Source organism: Orcinus orca, chromosome X (assembly GCF_937001465.1).
Source record: "Orcinus orca chromosome X, mOrcOrc1.1, whole genome shotgun sequence".
Classification (NCBI taxonomy): Eukaryota; Metazoa; Chordata; class Mammalia; order Artiodactyla; family Delphinidae; genus Orcinus; species Orcinus orca.
In genome coordinates, this window is record NC_064580.1 from 14,436,872 (window position 1) to 14,457,706 (window position 20,835).

At 39.9% G+C, this 20,835-nt stretch overlaps 1 protein-coding gene across 7 annotated transcripts in view; it reads left to right on the forward strand.

The window, feature by feature from the left end:
* REPS2 (RALBP1 associated Eps domain containing 2) overlaps positions 1-20,835 on the forward strand; it is a 223,933-nt gene that overhangs the window by 111,548 nt on the left and 91,550 nt on the right. For 4 of the 7 annotated variants that reach the window (XM_012532959.3, XM_004269646.4, XM_033427892.2 and 1 more), the window contains 6 exons: positions 4,022-4,085; positions 6,088-6,230; positions 9,576-9,670; positions 14,600-14,669; positions 16,135-16,188; positions 20,604-20,649. In XM_012532959.3, the coding sequence (XP_012388413.2) occupies positions 4,022-4,085; positions 6,088-6,230; positions 9,576-9,670; positions 14,600-14,669; positions 16,135-16,188; positions 20,604-20,649 (472 nt within the window). The remainder of the gene's footprint in view (positions 1-4,021; positions 4,086-6,087; positions 6,231-9,575; positions 9,671-14,599; positions 14,670-16,134; positions 16,189-20,603; positions 20,650-20,835) is intronic. The other 3 variants (XM_033427890.2, XM_033427891.2, XM_033427889.2) reach the window with 2 other exon arrangements.

Consider the following 20,835-nt stretch of genomic DNA (forward strand, 5'->3'; position numbering starts at 1 on the left):
ACAAATTACTTAATATCAAGTCTTGTTCAGACTTCCTCAATTGTCTCACAAATGCCTTTTAAAAAAGTTTAGTTTGATCAAGGTCAGGAGAGGTTCATACATTGCAATTAGTTGATGTCCCTTTTTAGAAAGCATCTTTATTTAGATGTAATTTACATACTCTAAATTCACCCATTTAAAGTATACAATTCAATGATTTTAGTGTAGTATAGTCACAATCTAGATTTAGAGCACCTCCCCCCAATAAACTACCAACTTATTAGCATTTATTCCCCATTCCTGCTCTCCCCACCCCCAAGCCCTAGGTTACCGTTAAACTACTTTCTCTCTATATAGAGTTGCCTGTTCTGGGCTGTTCATATAAATGAAATTGCATAATAAGTGTTTTTTGGTGTCTGACCTCTTTCACTTAGCATAATGTTTTTAAGGTTCATCCATGTTGCGGTATGTACCAGAGCTTCGTTCCTTTTTATGGACGAATATCATTCCATTGTATGGATAGACCCCATTTTATTTATCTGTTCATCAGTTGATTGACTTTTGGGTTGTTTTGGCTGTTAAGAATAATGCTGCTGTGAACATTTGTGTACAAGTTTTTGTGTAGATGTATGTTTTTATTTCTCTTGGATATATACCTAAGAGTGGAACTGCTGGATCATAGGATAACTCTGTATTTAACCATTTGAGGACTAGTCAGACTGTTTTCCAAAGTGGCTGCACCATTTTACATTGCCACCAGTAGTGTCTTACTCCACATCCTTGCCAACACTTGTTTTTATCTCTTGATTGTAGCCGTTCTAGTGGATGTGAAGTGATATCTCTCTCTGGATGAAGAATGACATTGAGCATCTTTTCATGCTCTTACTGTCCATTTGTATATCTTCTTTGGAGAAATGCCTATTCAGATACTTTGCCATTTTTTAAAAAAAATCATTGAGTGGAAAGAGTTCTCTGTGTATTCTAGACACAGGTTCCTTATCAGACATATGATTTGTAAATATTCTTTTCCCAATCTGTGGCTTGTCCTTTTATTTTCCTAATGGTATCTTGCGAGGCAAAAAAGTTTAATTTTGCTGTTCCGTTTATTTTTTCTTTTGTTGCGTGTGCTTTTGGTGTCATATCTAAGAAACCATTGCTTAATCCAAGGTCATATTAATTTTTTTTTATTATTATTATTATTGGCCACGCCGTGTGGCTTGTGGGATCTTAGTTCTCAGATCAGGGATTGAACCTGGGCCCTGGCAGTGAAAGCGCAGAGTCCTAACCAGTGGACTGCCAGGGAATTCCCTATATTACAGTTTTATTTCTTATATTTAGTTCTTTCGTCCAATTTGAGCTAAGTTTTGCATATGATATGGGGTAGGGGTTCAAATTCATTCTTTTGCATGTGAATATCTAGTTGTCCCAGCACCATTTGTTGAAAAAACTATTCTTTCCCCCATTTAATTGTTTTAGGTTCCCTGTCAAAATTCAACTGACTGTAAGTGTGAGGGTTTATTTCTTTACCAATTCTGTTTCACTGATTTGTATGTCTAGCCTAATGCCAATACCACACTGTCTTGATTATTATAGTAAGTATTTGAAATTGGATAGTGAGAGTTCTCCAACTTTGTGCTTTTCAGTTTTATTTGTTTTGATTTCAAGTTTTAAGGATTGTGTTCTTAAAATTTAATTTTTTACTTATATAAAATATTAACACAGTCCTAAAGTTGAGTCTACAAAGCAAGCTACATTCAAAGAAGTCTAGTTCCTGTCCCTATCTCCTCTACCTTGTTCCTATAGGTAAACATCTTGTTTAATGGCTTATTTGTCTGTTTTTAAAAATAGAAGCAAATACGTGTATGCGCATATCTCTCTGTCTGCGTGTGTTCTTATCTCCGTATTTTCTTAGGTAAGTGGTAGCATACTACTTACTCTTTCCTCCACCTTGCTTTTCTCACTTAATATATTCTGGTGATTACTCTGTAGTCGTATGTAGAGATATTATTTCTTGTTTCTTCTTACAGATTGTGTGAATGTGCAGTCATTTATTCAGCCAATTCTTTATTGGGATTACTTCTAGTCCTTTGCTATTACATATATTTCTCTTGTAAATAGCCTTCTGCATATGTCTTTTTATATTTTTGTTAGTGTATCCTTGGATAATTTGGAAGTGGGATTACCGGGTCAAATGTGATTTTGCAAAACACCCCTTCTTTGGGGTTGTGCCATTTTGTCACCCCACCAGCATTGTATGAGGTGCCTGTTTTCCCATAGTCTTGTTATCAAAACACGTTATTGAACTTTTGTATTTTTCCCATCTGATAGGCAAGAAATCATGTCTTTGTGTGGCTTTAACTTACAGATGTCTCACGAACAAGGTTGAACATTTTTTTTCAATATGATTAAGAGTCAGTTGCATCTATTTCTTTGAACTCTCATAGCTCAATCCATTTTTACAGTGGTTTACTGGTCTTTATTATTTTTTAAAAATCTGTATATATTGGATGTATTAACATTCAGTCACTGATGGATCAATGCTGTGGGTAGCTGTAGTTTACTGGGCTGAGAGACCCCTTGTAAGAAAAAGTCTGGATTCATGGTTTTGATCTTTGACTGCTGACAGCTTTTAAGCCTCCCTTCTACCTCTTCTGCCCCACATGTGGCTCTCGGGTGGATCTGAAAATGGCTGGAGAGAGCAAGGAAAGGAGACTTGTTTGGGGTTTCTCTGTTGCTTGGGGGTGGGGCTGGGGCGAGGGTTCCAGCTCCCCGTTTGAACTTCTGTCAGCACCGAAGGAGGGAGCACCTGGCTTGCTCAAGTGCTCCTTCTCTGCCCTCGTTAGCCATCATCTTCCCTGTGGGCGCCACCCAACCACTCTGGGACACTGTGGGCCGACAGTCTCTCTCTACTGTGTGAAGTCCAGGCCAGGTCTCTAGCTGTGGGTTTGAGCCTATTATACTTTGAAGAAAGGAGATCAGGAGGGAAAAAGAAGAATGAAATTAGGGGAGAATGCCTTTCTATGTATAAAATAGCTGGCAAATGGGCTTTCAAGACATTTCTGACAAATGTTTGACAAGGCAAGGAGGCTGCATGGATGGCCAACAGTCCTGGGTCAGCATTATTTCCAGGATGCTCTTGGGGAGAAGGCTCATTCATTTATAGGGTACTTTGTCTTTGATCCTTCATCTATCAAAGGAAAATAAGTCTGCCTTAGGGTCCACTATAATCCTTTGTTTCAAGGCCAGTTAGAAGTCTCGTGCTGGCTAAGGAAAGATTTTTGACTTTATCAGTTTAGAATAAGAGTTTAGGGCTTTGATTTGAGTGTTCTTTGTGTTAGACTTGAGGCTTTTGAATTGTGAAACTGTTTTGAGAGCAGAAAGCATAAAAATTTCAATCTCAGTAAGGATTGGGTGTAAACATTTTAAGTGCAATTGGGACTTGAAGCTACGTTACATGTAAAATGAAATGATTACCTGATTTCCATTGATATTGGTAAATTTGCAATGAATAAAGAAAGTAGCAAGAGGTTCCTGGATACGATTCTTGAAGAGCCACCAAGAGATCTTAAATCTCACTGAAACGCTTTCTCAAGATGTCTGTCTTCTTATCTCTAGTATGATGAGATTAATGGTGTTAGTTTTTCTTTTTTGCTGTTTCCTACCATGATCGTGTATTACTTTTGCATCCGTTCATTAAAAGTGCTCGACAGATTTTTACTTTGATAATTTTGATAGTTATCTTTTGAATTCTTAGTAAATTTTGCATATTTTTGGAAATAGAAGGAATTCATATAATTTTCATGTCATAATTAAGTATTATGCCGTTAGTTCTTTTGCCATATTGTAATTTACATACTCTTTTAAAAGCTGTTTGTATGTTGCTTTTAGCCACACAATTCGTAGTTGCTTTGATGAATAATTATATTTGTGGTTATATGGTAGGAGTTGCTGAGTGAAAAAAATGGTGATTCATTTACATATAAATATAAAAGCTGCTCTAGATAAGTAATTCATGATTTATTTAAACAATGACTCTTGACAGGTTCTGTGGCCAAGAACTTCTTCACCAAATCAAAGCTTTCCATTCCAGAACTCTCCTATATATGGTAAGTACAGTTAATGCCTCATAGTATCATACTGTTATCCATAGCCATCCCTTAGCTCCTACTTTTGCATTTTAAAAATCTAATCTTTTGAATTTTTTAAAAATCGGACTAAGAGAATGAAAAGAACTTAGATTATTGTTGCTTTGAAGATTAAGTAAGTTATATGAAAAGCACAATGAATAGCGTCTGGCACATACTACGCACTGTTTTGGCTCTTATTTAAAAAGCAATTTCCTAATTATTATCCTCACGTAGATGCCTTTTCAGTCTAAGCAGTTGTGTGAGCATATGAGAATTTCCATCTTGTGTGTTTTATTTTCAGATTTTTCTACTTGATGTGGTGTAAGTGACCAGAGAACCTTGAAAAGCTATTCTTTATAATATTTTATGAGGCCAGGTGAACAGAAGTTCCACAAATATTTTGGAATTAAGTTAAATTTGACTCTTCTCGCTGCCTCTGAGCTTCGTAAATTTGGCTGGTGTTTATCAGTTGGGCCCCGGTTCAGACTTGCACATGTGGCGTGCCCGGTGCTTTGCTGCAGTGCCGGCTCCATCACCGGCTCCAGAAGGGCTGTGCTGGTTGGTCCAGATGGCTCTGTTTGCGTTTATGGAAACGCTCCATACCTCTGTAAACTCCCGGCTGCGTGTGGGCTCTTCTTCCTCAAGACTGGGCGGGAGACCACACTGTGATAAATATATAATTAAAATATTGGAATATTTATGTAAAACTTTTTTTCATGAGGATTTACAAAAAAATTAGAGTTTAAAATTGCTTGTCGTGTTTTGTGCATCATATTGGAAAACTATTCCACTGACACTTGTGAATGCCACCGTATCTGGGATCCTGAGCTGAATTTCGGTTTTTCGGCAATATATTATAGCATTCAAAAAAAAAGTGGCAAGCCTTATTAGGCTTTAAAGCTAGGAAAAAAGAGGAACTATCATTTTGTAAAGAATACAGTCTGTTTTGGCAGAATTCCCAGTCTTAACATTATTGGCATGAGGATTTCTCTCTTTTTGTTGAGACATATCCATGTAAGCTTTGTGGGATTCTCTCCACCCAGTGTTTGAAACAGTTCCCTGGCTCCTCACCTTGGGGAGCTGGTGCTTTCTGAATATTCAAGGGGGACAAGGATGTGAAGGGTCCAAAGGAAAGTTCCGGAGCTTACCTTCCGTGGTTTTTCTTTCAAATAGTAACCCCCTTTCTACTATGATTGTATATGCCTTCTCGCTCTGCTTGTCCTAACACAAGCGTACTCATCTCTGTACACCTAGGAGACTGGTTGAGCTTATGGGGTCTTAGTTACTTTGGCAGATAGGCCCCTGCTTTTCAGTGGGAAACAACGGCTGAAGCAAAGATAAGCCTTTTCAAGCCTCTCCCTTTCTTCCTTTCTATCTCATCTGGTTCCAGCCTTCCCTAGTTGCTAGTTTTATCTGAAAACATCATTCAGCGAGTATTTACTGAGCTTACTTGTGTTTTCCCAGGAGGGAATTCTCAAGCAAAGTTTTGATACAACATTTGCAACTTGAAAAGTTCAAGGTTTTTCCTTAAAGCTGAGAAATGAAGTGCTTGTATCTGAGCTTGGGTAACTGAATAATGGCCAGGACACCGGTGAAAGGGCAGGGCCAGCCCTTCCTCTGACTGTTTTGAGCACCAGGTCCGGGGCTGTTCACACAACTCATTTACTGAATGACTGTCAACTAAGTGTGAATTGTGGGCATCGTTTTCCTTTTTGTCCCATAGTGTGTTTTACTTGTGTAGTCTGTTGTAAAACAGATCTATTGGAGAATCTGAAGAATTTCAATTTTTATTTATAAAGTGCCACTCATGCTAGTGGTGTCGATTTTTCTTCCTCCGTGTGGCCCCCTGAGATTTTATATGGGTTTGGGGACCCTGCAGGGCCTCCACCAGAGAGCCTGGGAGTCATGTTTGCATGTTTGAGGCTGAGTAACTTTCCTTCTGAGCCCCGTGTTAGGCGCTCATAACATCTGCTTTCCTTAGGGAATTGAGCGATGCTGACTGTGATGGAGCCCTGAGCCTGCCGGAGTTCTGTGCTGCGTTTCATCTCATTGTGGCCCGGAAGAACGGCTACCCACTGCCTGAGGGCCTGCCTCCAACTCTGCAGCCAGAGTACCTGCAAGCAGGTAATGCCTCATCATAAATCCTAAACCTTAGGCGTTTCCTTCCAGACCTTGGAAGAGAGTTTTGTTCCTTAAGATGTTGTCCAGACACTTTGTGGAGTCCTTTGTATACACAGTTACTGTTCATTAACTGATATTAGACTCTCACAACTTATAATGTGAGGCATAGGGATGATCTAGCAAATGTGAGTCATCTCTTATCTCCATTCTAGTACTGTCTGGATGGATTTGAACCAAAGCCACGTAACCCTTTCATGAAAATTGTGGACCAGGCAACTACTGAATCCCCAGCTGATAAAAAATTAGGAGGAAGATCTTCCTGTAGAGCCAATGCTGACTTAGCATCTTTAGGCCCAGCCCGATGTCCCCGAGTGGCCTTGGGCAACGGAATGGACTAGGAGTCCTGTACCTAATGAAAAAGTTTAAAAATTACATGCAGTGAAACGTATGAAAGGCTCCGATCTTAAATGTACACTCGATTTTTAAAATATGTATCCACCCATGTAACTGCAATCAGATATAGAACATTCTAGCACGCCAGAAAGTTAGAATAGAGCTCTCTTTGTCTTTCTCATTAATAAAACAGTTACCCCCAAATCCTTTGGATAGGAAAGAGTCATGGTGAGTCCAACCTTTGTATTAACTTCTTTGGAAGATTGAAAAAATTAATAGTGTCTCTTGCCCTTTCAAAGGCAGTGGGCTGATTTCTGATGTGAATTTTATTATTCACAGAAGTAGAGCCTTCATCGAAAGGGTCCAGAAATAGCTGGTGCTTTCAACAGACTTTCTCGCTTTTTAGAGAGGGCCTCTAAAACATGAGAGCTTAGTCATTGATGATTATTGGCAGGAGGGAACCAGTGTCTAAAGAAAATGTGATTAGTCATGAACAGATCATAAATTTCCTGGTTAGATCTGGAAAGGCCTTAGATTATCTTGTCTTGTCTCCTCCTCATAACGACACTAGATTCAAAGTACCCAGTGACTTATCTAAGTCAGTCTTCGGGTCTCTGACTCTTAAATAAAAAGTCTGTCATTCTGTGTTAGGTAGTGACGGGGTGGAGGCTCAACCAAAAGGAAGAGACTAAGTATGTGGCTGGTGCCAGGGACCGGTGAACATGTTGGGGGAAGCATGACCCATTCTGGAATCTTGCCCAGAGGCCCTCAGATAATGTACAAAGGGGAGGGTTCAGAGAGCAAAAGCTATTACTTGTTTCAGAGCTTGGACTTTGCTAATAGCAGCTGCTTTCTGACTCCAGCGGGCCGTAACTCCAGCGTGTTCCCCTTCCTTACAGTCTGGGGGAGACCCTCAGGGGTCCCCAGGAACTAGTTTGCAGTTGGGCAGCATGACGCACTGCTCTGTTTCCTCTTTAGTGTCTCTCTCTGTGTCCCTGTCTCTGACTCGCTGTCTCTCCTCCCTCTCTTTCCTGTTTGGGGTCTTGAGGAATGCTGTTTCCTTGTTCTTATGTGGTGTGGCTATGGAACCTAGGCTGGGTGTCATGACTTCTTATTTGAGGAGTCACTTTGTAGGTGTTCAGGTGTTTCACGGAGTGTTTCAAAAGTCACTGATGAAATTTTTAAAGCTCTGAAAGCCCTGAGCAAAAAGTGTATTAACAAAAGAGAAATAGCCTCTTGATTCCTTTACTGCTGCAAATGGCTGCTTTTACCTTGCTTACGCAGTACAGGGGAGTCTAAAAAATAGAGCCTTAGTCAAGAGCATCTCCCTTTATTTTGAATGAAGCCCACCCCCCATTTCTTAATGGCCTTTTATGGAGCATGCATTTATATAGAGACAACTGAAGAAGAATCCATCATATACCCTTCAATTAAACAAAAATTGCACATCATTTCCAGAGTTTGTGGGATTAATCTTAAGTAATAATTAAATAGTTCTAACAAAAACCATGAGAGACCTCATAAAACCCCATTAAACTTAGTGATAGTATGGCAAACCCTAAGGGTTTAGTAGTTGACTTTTAAATGGTTTATTAACCTTGTTTATTTTTGTATTTGGTTCAAGAAAATGGCCAGAACTCTTTGGGTCTTCTCTGTGCTTTTTAATTGTTTTAAATACATTTATTTATTTTATTTTTGGCTGTGTTGGGTCTTTGTTGCTGCGAGCGGGCTTTCTCTGGTTGCGGCGAACAGGCTTCTCATTGCGGTGACTTCTCTTGTTGCGGAGCACGGGCTCTAGGCACGCGGGCTTCAGTAGTTGTGGCATGCGGGCTCAGTAGTTGTGGCTCGCGGGCTCTAGCGCAAGGCTCAGTAGTTGTGGCGCAAGGGCTTAGTTGCTCTGCGGCATGTGGGATCTTCCTGGACCAGGGCTCGAACCCACGTCCCCTGTGTTGGCAGGTGATTCTTAACCACTGTGCCACCAGGGAAGTCCCTGCCAATCTATTTTTAACATTTGATTCAAAAAAATGTTTTTAAACATGGCACTAAAATTTTGATTTCTTAATAGCTGGTCTTGACAAATTTGATTTGTAGCTTCTGTTTACTGTCTACCCCAGTCTGCTTTTCCTCTTTGGAATAATGACAATTTTCCTAGTTGTTGAGACATTTTTTTTTTACTTACTTTGTGACAAAAGTGGTGAAACAGAATCTGTTTCTAAGAAATAGTGTGAGTGTTCAGTGTTAGCTTACCAGGTAGGATGGTTTTTCTTATGCTGATCCACTCAGCTACCCAGCTAACAGCTGCTGTCACTATACTATGTTGGAAGAAACCCATAATGTGATTATCTCATTGTTATAAATCAGGAAGAACTTGTGTTCTTATTTTTGTTATTCCTGCTAACCAAAAGAAATGAGTACTTCATAAAGCTTTCTTCGGCACATATCATTGTAAGATCTTGTCTATTTACTTCCAGTAGTAATAGCTAAAATGAAGTATTTCCTCAGTTAATGTTTATGGTATTCAAACTATCACCATAGTTACTGCCATTTTAAAATGCTGCTAGTAGCTTAGTTGAAACTGAAGTATTGTGATAGTGATGGTTAAGGTGGAAAATGACTTCTGTGTTACAACATGAAATGCTGACAGCATGGACCTTCCAGCAGGAGTGCTGGCGGTTCAAGCCCCTGCTCTTCATTTACTGGCTCTCTGACCTTGACTAAGGTGCTTACCTTCGCTGCTCCTTAGTTTTATTGCGTATAAAGTGGGCATGGCAGAAGTACTAGCTTGTACACGTAAAGAACTTGAAATACTACCTCACCGTGATTAGTGCCATCTCTCGCATATAGGAGCTGGCTGATTTTGTTGCTCTATTTACCAAGCACAGAAAAGCTGCTAGGAAACGATGACCACCATGACTATAGTATATATTCTTATGCATTCTTTTTGTTTCTTCTTAGCCTTTCCTAAGCCCAAGTGGGAGTGTGCGTTATTTGATTCTTATTCTGAGTCAGTGCCAGCAAACCAACAACCCCGTGACTTGAATCGGATGGAGGTAAAAGATCTTCATATGTTAATAAGTAAGGATGTGTGTACTATTAAATCCATTAGCTGATTGTTCTTTACAAACTCTGGAAAATTTGCTTTCGTAACGATTTCTCTTAATACTTAGTACTTACCTTGGAGCTCAGCATTTCAAATCTAGACACCAGATATATCTATAATTATCTTTTTTTCTCTTCTCCCTAAAACTAGATTTGGTGAAAAAAGCAAAGTAGCCTCTTGACCTTTTAGAGGTGAAATTTAGGTATAGCCAAACTAAGCCAGGAAAACGCAAGCCAGGTTATTTGCTTCAACCGAGCTTTAATTTTGAAGTAAACATTGTAAAGTTGTATTTTTAGCAGCTGATTATTAACAAGGTGTAATGAATCAGAACAGTTTTGAGAGGAGGTTTGAGAACTGTATATGAGGGCCCCAGATCACATTGAAAGCTGCCTGATTTGGATGGTCCTCAAGAGAAACCCGAAGAATTCCTATAACGTTGGGCCACTGATGCAGGGGCTTAACTGTGTGCTTTAGGGGTCCTTATGGTTATTGTTAATATCAGCACTTTCGTCACCGTCACCACCATTATGATTGCTGTGATGACAACTTATGATATCTGCTGTTCCCAACCTGAAAAAAGTCTGGAAATGTTTCATAAATGGAGGTTTGTTCATAGGCTCCTATTACAGTGCTCCGACGTTGCAAGATGATAGAAGTCAAAGGCAGGATACAGGGCCATTTAAAAATTTTCTTGTGATTGTGTGTGATTATTTATTCTTTCCCACAAGGCTCTCGTGCCTGTAGTACATGTTGTGGATGCCATCCTCTGCTCTTCTCTGAGCGAATCAAGCCTGCTTCTGCTGCGCCCCCTCTGATAACGTCTCTCTTGACCTCTCTACTGCTCTTTGAGTCGTAGCCTCCGTGTTCCTTTCCTCAGCAGATTTCTACTCTTGGGAAGGAGATAAAGTGATTTCAGGTGGAGTGATAGAGGTGCATTCTAAGAGTTTTGGCTTTTTCAATTTCTTTTTCTGTAGAATGTGTATGATGGTGAAGCAAGTATGATTGTCAGTCACTTTTCCCGGCCCTCGGTGTACTCTGGGGTTGCTGACAGTGTACGGAGAAGTTTGTCTGTCAGGCCAGGACAGACATCTCTACAACTGTCTTATGCAGTTGCCCTGTTTTATTTTTTTTGTTTGTTTTGGTTTGTTTTTTGTTTTATTTTTAAATTTTTTTGCTATGGGTACCCCTGCTTGTGTAAAATTATGTTGTTGTTAGGTGATTTACTAAAAACGTCATAATTCACATTTTTTCTAGTTAAACATTTTGTTCCAACTTGCCATGCTATCAGATGATCTTTGCTTTTCCAACAGAGATAAATAATGCTGTTTGTTTTTGGAGAAATTAATTACTGACTCACGTTGCTGTTCTTCGTGCACTCACTTATCATCTCTAAAAGGAAAGGAGCAAATATCCAGGTGTCTGCGAAGCCTGGAAATGGAGATATTTTAAACACAGGAATGCATGCTTGGAGTTTATTTTATTTTATTATTATTATTTTTTGGCCACGCCACATGGCTTGTGGGATCTTAGTTCCCCAACCAGCGATTGAACCTGGGCTCTTGGCAGTGAAAGCGTGTAGTCCTAACCACTGGACTGCCAGGGAATTCCCCAGGCTTGGAGTTTAGATAGATCTTGGTACCAGCCCTGTGAAGGATGACTCCGTAAAGGTGTTTGTTGTGAATGGAGCTATAGCTGAGTCAGGTCTTGAGAAGTTTGCTCAGCAGTACATCTTTTTCTAAAGACAGCAGAGCTGTACCATGTACTTATTTCCATCAAGAATTAAAGATTATAATTTCAGGGACACTTGTCTTTAGCAGTGCTTCTTAGGTTACTGGATTTCTTTCTTTTGTAAACAGGCTTATTGAGATAAAATTCATATACCATATTCATCTAAAGTATACAATTTGTATAAAGTATTCAGTGGATTTTTTTATATTGACAGTTGTGCAACCAGCACTATAGTCGAATTTTAGAACATCTTCATCACTCCAAAATGAAAACCTGTACCCATTAGCAGTCATCTACTGTTCCCTGCTTCCCCCAGCCTCTAGTAATCATTAAGCTATTTTCTGTCTCTGAATTTGCCTATTCTGGACATTTCATATAAATAGAAACGTAAAATATGTGGTCTTTTGTGACAGGCTTCTTTCACTTAGTATAATGTTTGCTTTTGATCTTCCAGTTTTATTGAGATAGAGTTGACATATAGCACTGGATAAGTTTAAGGTGTACATACAGCAAAATGATTTGACTTACATACATCTTGAAATGATTACTGTGTTAAGTTTAGTGAACATCCATCATCTCACATAAATACGCTATTAAAGAATTAGGAAAAAAATTTTTTCTTGTGATGAGATCACTTTGTGTAATGTTTTAAAGTTCATTCACATTGTAGCATGTATCAGTGCTTCATTCCTTTTTATTGCTGAATAGTATTCCGTTGTATGGATACTAACACAATTTTTGTTGGTCCATTCTTGGTCTGATGGACATTTGGGTTGTTTCCCCTTTTGGGCTGTTAGAAAAAATGCTGCTCTGAATGTCCATGTACAGGTTTTTGTGTGCACACGTTTTCACTTCTCTTGAGTATATATTGAGGAGTGGAATCATTGGATCATATTGTACCTTGTGTTTAACTTTTTGAGGAACTCACAAACTACTTTCCAGAGCAGCTGCACCATTTTACATTCCTCCACCAGCAGTGTATGAGGGTTCCAGTTTCCCCATATCCTTGTTAACATTGGTTATTATCTGTCTTTTTGATTTTAGTCACCCTAGTGGGAGTGAAGTGGTATCTCGTGGTTTTGATTTGAATTTCCTAATGACTACTGATATTGAGCATCTTTTTGTGTGCTAATTAGCCATTTGTATGTCTTCTTTGGTGAAATATCTATTCCTATCCCTTGTCCATTTATAAACTGGGTTATTTATTGAGTTGTAAGTGTTCTTTATATATTCTGGATATAAATCTCTTATTAAATGTATAATTTGCAAGTATTTTTCTTTGTTTTTCCCTCCCTTTCTTGATAGTATCCTTTGTAACACAAATGTTTTGTATTTTGATGAAGTTCAGTTTATCTAATTTTTTTCTTTTTTTGCTTGTGCTTTTGGTGTCATATCTAAGAAACCATTGCCTAATACAAGATCATGAAGGTTTATTCCTATATTTTCTTCTAAGGGTTTTATAGTTTTAGGTCTTACATTTAGGTCTGTGATCCATTTTGAGTGAATTTTTATATATGCCGTGAAGAAGAGGACCAACTTCATTCTTTATTTTTATATGGATATCGAGTTGTCCCAGCATCATTTATTGAATAGACAATTTTCTCCCACTGAATTGTTTTGTACGCTTACTGAAAATCAGTTGACCACAAATTTAAGGGTTTATTTATGGATTCTCAATTCTAGTCCATTGATCTATATGTCTGTCATTATGTGAGTACTACAGTGTCTTGATTACTATAACTTTCTGGTAAGTTGTTCTTCTTTTTCAAGAATATTTTTGCTATCCTGGGTCCCTTACATTTTTATATGAAATTTACGACCAGCTGGTCAAATTCTGCAAAAAAGCAAGAAGGATTGCTTCAAATCTGTAGATGGATTTAGAGAATATTACCATCTTAACAATATTAAGTCTTCTGACCATGAGCACGGGGTGTCTTTCCTTTTATTTAGATTTTAAAAATTTCTTTCAACAGTGTTCTTTTGGATTTCTTTTTATCCATATTTTCTACTCCTAAATTATTTTATTCTGCTAAGGATCTGGATTACAATCCACGTGGGACAAGAAAATGAAAGAAGGGCGCTGTTGAGTTACATTCTCTGTTCTAAATTACATCTGGAGGCTTCATTGTAATGCCAAGAATGACTTGCCTGTGGATGGCTAAGCCCTAGATCAGGTTACCACCAAGCAGTATTCTAACTCCATTCTTTGAAACAGTTTGGAAACAGAAGTATTGCTTAGGTCTCTTGGGCTGTTCAGATTCTGAGAGGTAAACCAGTTAACCTTTTGGAGCACCGGCTAACTCCAGGAATTTACCCTACTTCTTTAAGTTTTAAAATTTATCTTTATTTGATTTTTTTAATATGTTTAAAATAAAAAGAATATCAAAAGGCATATAATGGCAAGTTCTCCTCTTATCCCTATCCCCACCTACCAATCAACCTTCAATTTTTATATATCTTTCTAGAATGTGTTTACATATATATATCAACTATGAATATGTATTATCCTTTAATCTTATCAGAGGACAGAGTCCATGTTAATTGAGAGTGTAGAAGAAATTATAGTAAGTAGATTTTACATAGAATTTTAAACTAATCAATACTTGATCAATTTGGGTATTCATCTTCTTAGTGTAAGTGAGGACTTCTTCCTTCAGTGAGTTAGCAGAAAATTTTGTTCCGCTCATCAGTAAAATTCTCTTATTCCATGACAAGGAGGCTGTTTGAATCAGGGTTGAACACCCTCTACATAAGAGATCCTGGCAAATACCCATGTGATGGGGCCACTTGTCAGAACCTCTCTCTGCTTGTGAGAAAGTACCTAGAGCACAGGTTTGTTCTTGACTGGAGTCGTGGGCAAATGCTCCACAACTCTGGCTGAGTCCCACACCAGATTGAGATATAATGCGTGGTCTATACATGTACTTCAATCTAAGTCATTATTTTTTCCCTCTGTGTATATAAATTTTTCAATACAAATTAACTTATACCCCACTAGAAATCTAAAAAATAAAATAGTATTAAATGTCAGGGTTTATGGGAGACAGAAATATTGGCAAGGTACATAGCTTTTAAAAACATTTGCATCAGATGTGCACATCACTTCATTTCCATTCCAACCCATATTATTAATTTACTTTTCTTTTCCAAGAAGCTATCTATTAAAGACATGGCCGACTTTCCTGTCCCTACCCAAGATGTGACTGGTGATGACAAACAAGGTATGGAAAGAATGAGTTTTCTCCCTTTAGGGACATTTTACCTATATATATTTTTAATCTACTTCTCTTGGAGTGGCTGGCTTCTAGAGCATCTGAGGACTGTTCTCTGTATATGAAAACGTTTGGATGGATTAAGTAGTTCCAGTTGCTGTGACGAAACTATAGTTCATAAAGTGGTAACAAGACCTTGAGTGTCCACAGCCCTTCAGTTATGACCCTGTGCTCACTGCTGACCCTCAGGCTACTCCAACACCTTTTATTGGAATCTGGTCGTACTAATTAGGAAATGACTAGAGGCTGAACGGTTTGTGAGCATAACATCTTGTGTTGGCAGATGTGATCCCAGAATGTCAATATACATGCACATTTGTACACAGGTCTAATCCTCGAGGAAGTTACCTTCTGGAGAGAGTTTCTACCCCTGGGCTTTATTCTCTGTGACTTTGTGGGTGTTGGGTTGTGATGATTTGCTTATCTTACTGGACGGGTGAGAGCAGTGCAGCACGGTGTTCCGTGTTACAGCTAGCATCAAGCACAGGGATGAGTTGGCCAGGGACTTATCTAGAAGAGCAGGAGGAACACCCCACCTCCTGCCATACTTCTATATAATGCTTTATAATCTATCAGGTCCTTCCTCATGCACTGTATTATTCAGTCCTCACAAAATGGAATGGAGGCTGGTATGTTTTATCACATAAAATATAGAGATGAGTAAACTAAAGTTCAGGCAGTATGAATTATTTGCTCAGTAAGAAAAAGAGCAGGGATAAGAACCAAGATTTTCGAATTCTCAAGCCCGTATTCCTTCTATTATCTGATATTGATTCACTGCCCATGAATGAAAGGCTTATCTGAAGGGACTAAAAATCAGTGAAGCTATTTCAGGTTTTGTTATCATGACCTGCCATGGATGTAGCTTTGTATGGGAGTTAAACATGAAAAATGTTTCCCATTAGGAAATAGTAATTGCATGCTCTCTGTTTCAGTATTTGCTCAGGAGAGGCAGGCAGACCTAGATGTTATCTCTGGCAGCAAGTACTCTGATTACTGTCTTTACTAGTGGGTCTTAGCCTTGACTACCCATTGGAATAACCTCGCGAGCTCTAAAAATCCTGAATCCTGGCTGTCACTCTCAGAGAGGTCCTTGTATCTTTGCTCTGGATGTCAGGAAAGAAATGGGGAAATTTGATACTTCCTGGTAATACTCCTCCCAGCCACTAGAGGCACTCTCTCTGGAACATTGAAAATACCTCTGTTCTCTGTAGGAGGAGAACCTGTTACCATAGTTTAGGAGACTTTTATTGTTTTAGTAAGTGCCATAGCAACTTATAGATGTTTGTAACACCGTTTTCATAAGTGATGACTAGGGGTTCTTTGTTTTAATGTAATGTGTCTGAGACATAAATTTTTTTTTTCTTTACTTTTCCCTCTCTTGTTCTTTAAAAACAAAACGAAACACTGCTAGCTTTGAAGAGTGCTACGGATGAAGCCTTACCAAAGGATATGTCCGAGGATTCAGGTAGGAGAAAACCAATTTAATATATTTTTAATGTAGTTATTTCTTAAACAAACAAACAAACCAAAACAACCCTGTAGTTTCAGTGAGAAAACTGGTACATCTGTGATAGTATATATATATATATATATATTTCTGTCCAAATATTTGTCTTGTGTTTTATTCTAAGGAAACCTTTTGGTTTCTTTTTTACTCCTCCCCTCTTCTCAGGTATGAGAAGAGGGTGATTTCTTTTTAATTTCTGAATATAGGTTTCACTGAAAGGATTTCTCAGTTTGAATCGAGGGTCTCATTGTCACTAAGTATAAAATTGTGAAGGCTTGGGTTTGGGAAGATTTCAACAAGCCATTGTGATTTCTGTGTAGAGTAAGCTGATGGGGTGGATTAATGGGAGGCTCACAGGTGAAACTTTCCATTTCCAAAGCATAAATCTCAAACGCTTTCATTATGCTTCACCACCAAGAAGGCAGGTAAATGTGCTTACACATGGAGTGGATTCCAAGGAGAGAAATAAAAGTCGTATTTGCCCAGGTTCTTGGAGAGTCAGAACTGTGTCTGGGAACCATGGAGATGGTCGGGCCTGTGGCCTCAGCTTTCTCGACAGAGCCATCACTGAACCAAGATGAACCTAGCTGAGAACAAACTGGCTAGGGATGGCATTACTGTTTGGAGCTCTGGTTATGAGCACATGAAAGAAGTTGCTGCTTTCTCTTTTAGTGTTATCTCTCTTAATATTTCATAAGTAAATCATGTTTGTTTTGGTTTACTAGCTATCATCCAGGCTTCATTTTTTTAAAGTTGGAACAAAGGAATCAATATACATCGAGGCTTATGCTACAGTACAGTATTTCCCAAACACTAAGTTCATTTAAGGTTTAAAAGAGAGAGGGGTAGAGGGAGAGAGAGGGACGGAGGGAGGGAGAATGAATATGAATGAGAATATATGATTGATTGCAGTGATAAGGCCTAAGAATCTGTATTTTTAGGCAGCCCCTCCCTCCCAGGGGGTTCCAATGTTCAGCCTATTTTGGGAACCACTACCTCTAGAAAGTGACATTAAGAAATAGAAAATTAAGATCGTAGATCAACTATGACTCCAAAAGTGGTAGGAATTCTCAAGCCTAGTTTTGGCTTTTGGAACTGATTCAGGTTCCTTCATCATAGACGGAAATGCTCTATTTGTGTAGGACAGATGCCTGAGGTAGGTACTTTCCAACTCTAATTTCTGGAAATGAAGTGGATACATCCTAGTTTTTGTAAACTTCATGTTATGGTATCAGTAAAAGTTATTTAAATTTGGAGAGTTAAATTGTGCTTCTCCAACAGCCTTTTAGGCTAATAACTCTTCCTATTTTTTCCATGAGCATTTCGTGTTCTCTGGGACATGAGCTTTAGATGTCATTTTCAACATTCCTTCATTGAATGGGGCATGGCGTCACCAGACAGAACCTATCAGGGTGTGCGTGCCACAGTACGTGAAGTATATCTGAATTTGTTTCACATTCTGTCTGGGAGCATGCTATGTGGTTTCTGATTTGTTCTTCCCTTTGCTGCCCTTTCTGGAGTGGATATGAGGGAATCCCTCATCTGAAAACGTATTTAATACCCTCTTTTCCGGGGAATGTTTGGATTCCTAGAGGGAGACACAAGAGTTTCAAGGTGGTGGTTTCTAATTCTAGAAGGCTGTCCGACAGTGCCATGTGGGCAGTTCACCTCAGTTGAGTTGCCGCCTTCTGGAGAATTAAACTTTAGGCTTGCCCTCCTATCCTGTTTCTGTTTCCTGGAAAGATGACATGCCTGGAGTGTTCTAGGAAGTTCTCATTCTTCTTCCCTCTGCCCAGCTCAGTGAGAAGCTGTGATCCGCCCGTGGGCTTCTGCCTGGATTCTGACCCAACCTGCCCTTGCCATTTTTGTGGATATTCACATGCTCCAAATGCTGAGTCTGACTTTCAGGGGCTTGGAGGCTGATGGAAGACTTAACTAAAATCGTGTTCTCCAGCTTTTTCTGATCTCGAACCTGTGGAAGCTTACCAGCCCTGCCTGGGATCTCATTTCCCTCTTTTGCTCTTCCTTCCACAGTGGGTGGTGATAACCATGATAATAGTAATGGTGGTGAAGAAAATGTGGTGGCTTACAGATGGGATATGGGACTCTGTCATCAGGGAACGCGGTATTCCTTGTTACATCTTTTTCTCATAGACCTTTACCCTTTTAAGTACTGAACATGTACATATTAGTGGAATCTGATGGATTTCTTAGCTAATGGCACATTCTAGCCTAATTCAAAAGGCTATACTGCACCGTGGCCATCTTTTTCTGTGTGTCTCTAGGTCCTGCCGAGGGCGTCGGGCCTGCTCGCCCTCACGCTGTAGTCTTCAGCCTGCTGTTGGTGATTCTCATAGCTGCCCAGTTGCTGGCAGCCACCCCTTGGTCTCTCTTTCCATTCCCTGCACCCACCTGCACCTCCCGTGCTGTCCTAGAAGGAACTGAATTTCAAAACCAGATTTCTAATCTTGAAAAATTAGGAACACCCTACAGCAGTAATACGTTGCAATTCTAGAATACATTTAAGTTTTTAAAGCGCCTTCACTTTCTTATCTCTCTGAGTGAGAAAGGGGCCTCATTTTTATTATCTTCATTCTGTAGGTGAGGAGACTGAGGTTCACGGAGGTCACAGCTAGAGAGGGTCGTGGCCAGGAGTAGCCCCTGGACCTCAGGACTCCTAGCCTGGTCTCCACGGCTCAGCCACACCCATCGCGCCATCTGCCTGCCTATCTCTCACCAGCAGGGTTCCCCGCTCCTTCCACACCCATCCCTCCCCCCCCCCCTCCCCGGCACAAAGGCAAAGATAGTGGCACTGGACAAAGGAAGTAACGGTTACCGCGGTCTGGTTTGGGGAACAGTGTTTTAAAATGGCTGAGACTTCTGCCCACATATTTCTGGGAAGCAGTGGGGCCTGAGAGAAGCGGGCTGGAGCCAGCCGTGGGCGGCCCGCTTGGAGGGTGGCCCTCAGCCCCGTGGTGGGTGGCCCTTGCAGCCCCAGGTGGCCCCAGGTAGCCTGCTGGGCTGGAGGAGAGGCTCTCTTGGGCCACCATCTTTTGCCGCCAGGGGGCTGGAGCAGGGGAGGTGGTTGTCCATCTTCGTGTGGGCGCACGAGACCGGCCAAGGCAGGCTCACACTGCTTGGGCCTCCCGTGCTTCTCGGGGCTCCGGCAGCCTTTCAGTGGTTTGCAGTTAAAAGGTGCTCGTGTCCTCACTCCAAGAAGCCAGAGCGCTTCAGTTGGGAGAAAAGCACGTCTTCTATAGCTGACTGAAGCTAAGGGGACGTGTGTTGCTAGTTTGCTTTGGGCCTTGTTAGCATCTCAGCTCCGCATTCTGCCCTGCTTATCCAACCCAAGGAGTTTAATGATCGTCAGAAATCCAGCATGCTTCATACCAAGGAGGGGTTTTATCTTTGGAGTAATGTTAAAGAGGATGGCATCATGCAGTGCGACATTTTCTTTCCGGAAAAATTTGTGCAAACAGTGTACAAACTATATTCTCCTTGCTCCTAGTTAGTAGCACTTTTTCTTTGAATGTTTATGACATTTTATGATGAAAAATTTGCAACGTTTGCAAAACCTTAGCACAGCTAGTGGTTTCTAAAGTTGTCTTCCACAGAGGATTGAAGACGTAAAAAGAGGATTGAAGACGTAAAAAATGTTTTTGTAAGTATTTCTCATTACTCCCAACAACTTATGATGGGAAAGTAGGCTCCATGTGTGTTGGTAGTGAGCAAGCTAGTTCATGATTTAAATTGGAGAAGGAAAAGTTGTATGGTTGACAAAATATTTTAATGATTTCACTTCATAATATTCTCTCTACGATTTGGGACACAAGAATATTTTCTTACAGGAAAAGCTGCATAGATCATTTAGACTTAACTGTGGGACTTTGATTTCTTGTGGTCATGTGGTCCTGGTGGTGTATTTTAAGAAAATCTTAAAATATGTAGCCCAATACATTTCTTCCTAGCCTTCAGGGGAGACTGGTTCAAAATCTATTATTACTAGGCTATCATGATAGACCAAGAAACCCTCAAGTCTGAACCCATCATTGTATAAATAGATAACCTCTTGAGAGAGTTGTCTTTTAGGCCGGAATTGGTTCATTAATCAACTTCGATTTGAGAATGGCTTCATGGCTAATGCTCTGATGAGAGGAAAAATATGTTGGTTTTTCTTTCTTTTTAATCGTGCCTTTAGCTTTAGAAATAAAATTATGGAATCACAAAAATGTGGAAGCGGTCAAGTTTTCCACACGGATACCTGTACCTCATGTTTACCTGTTGATGTGTTCTGTACTAGCCCAGGTGCTGCTTAAAACCTGTTTAACTGCAGACATGAAACCCAAGCAAACAACAACTAATCTTTGTTTCAGCCACTCCTAAGGATTCCAACAGTCTCAAAGCAAGACCAAGATCCAGGTAGTGTTTGTTTAACTTCTACTTGAATGCCCTTTGTGCCATGCCCCTGACTAGAAATAAACCTCCCAACCCAAAATCTTTTCCCTTCAATTTGAAGCTTAGGATGAGGGTGAGTTCACTCGTCATGAGGGGCCTGACTGGAGCCCGCAGTGCTGCTGGGGAGGTGCTTAGTTTCTGGGTTTGTTG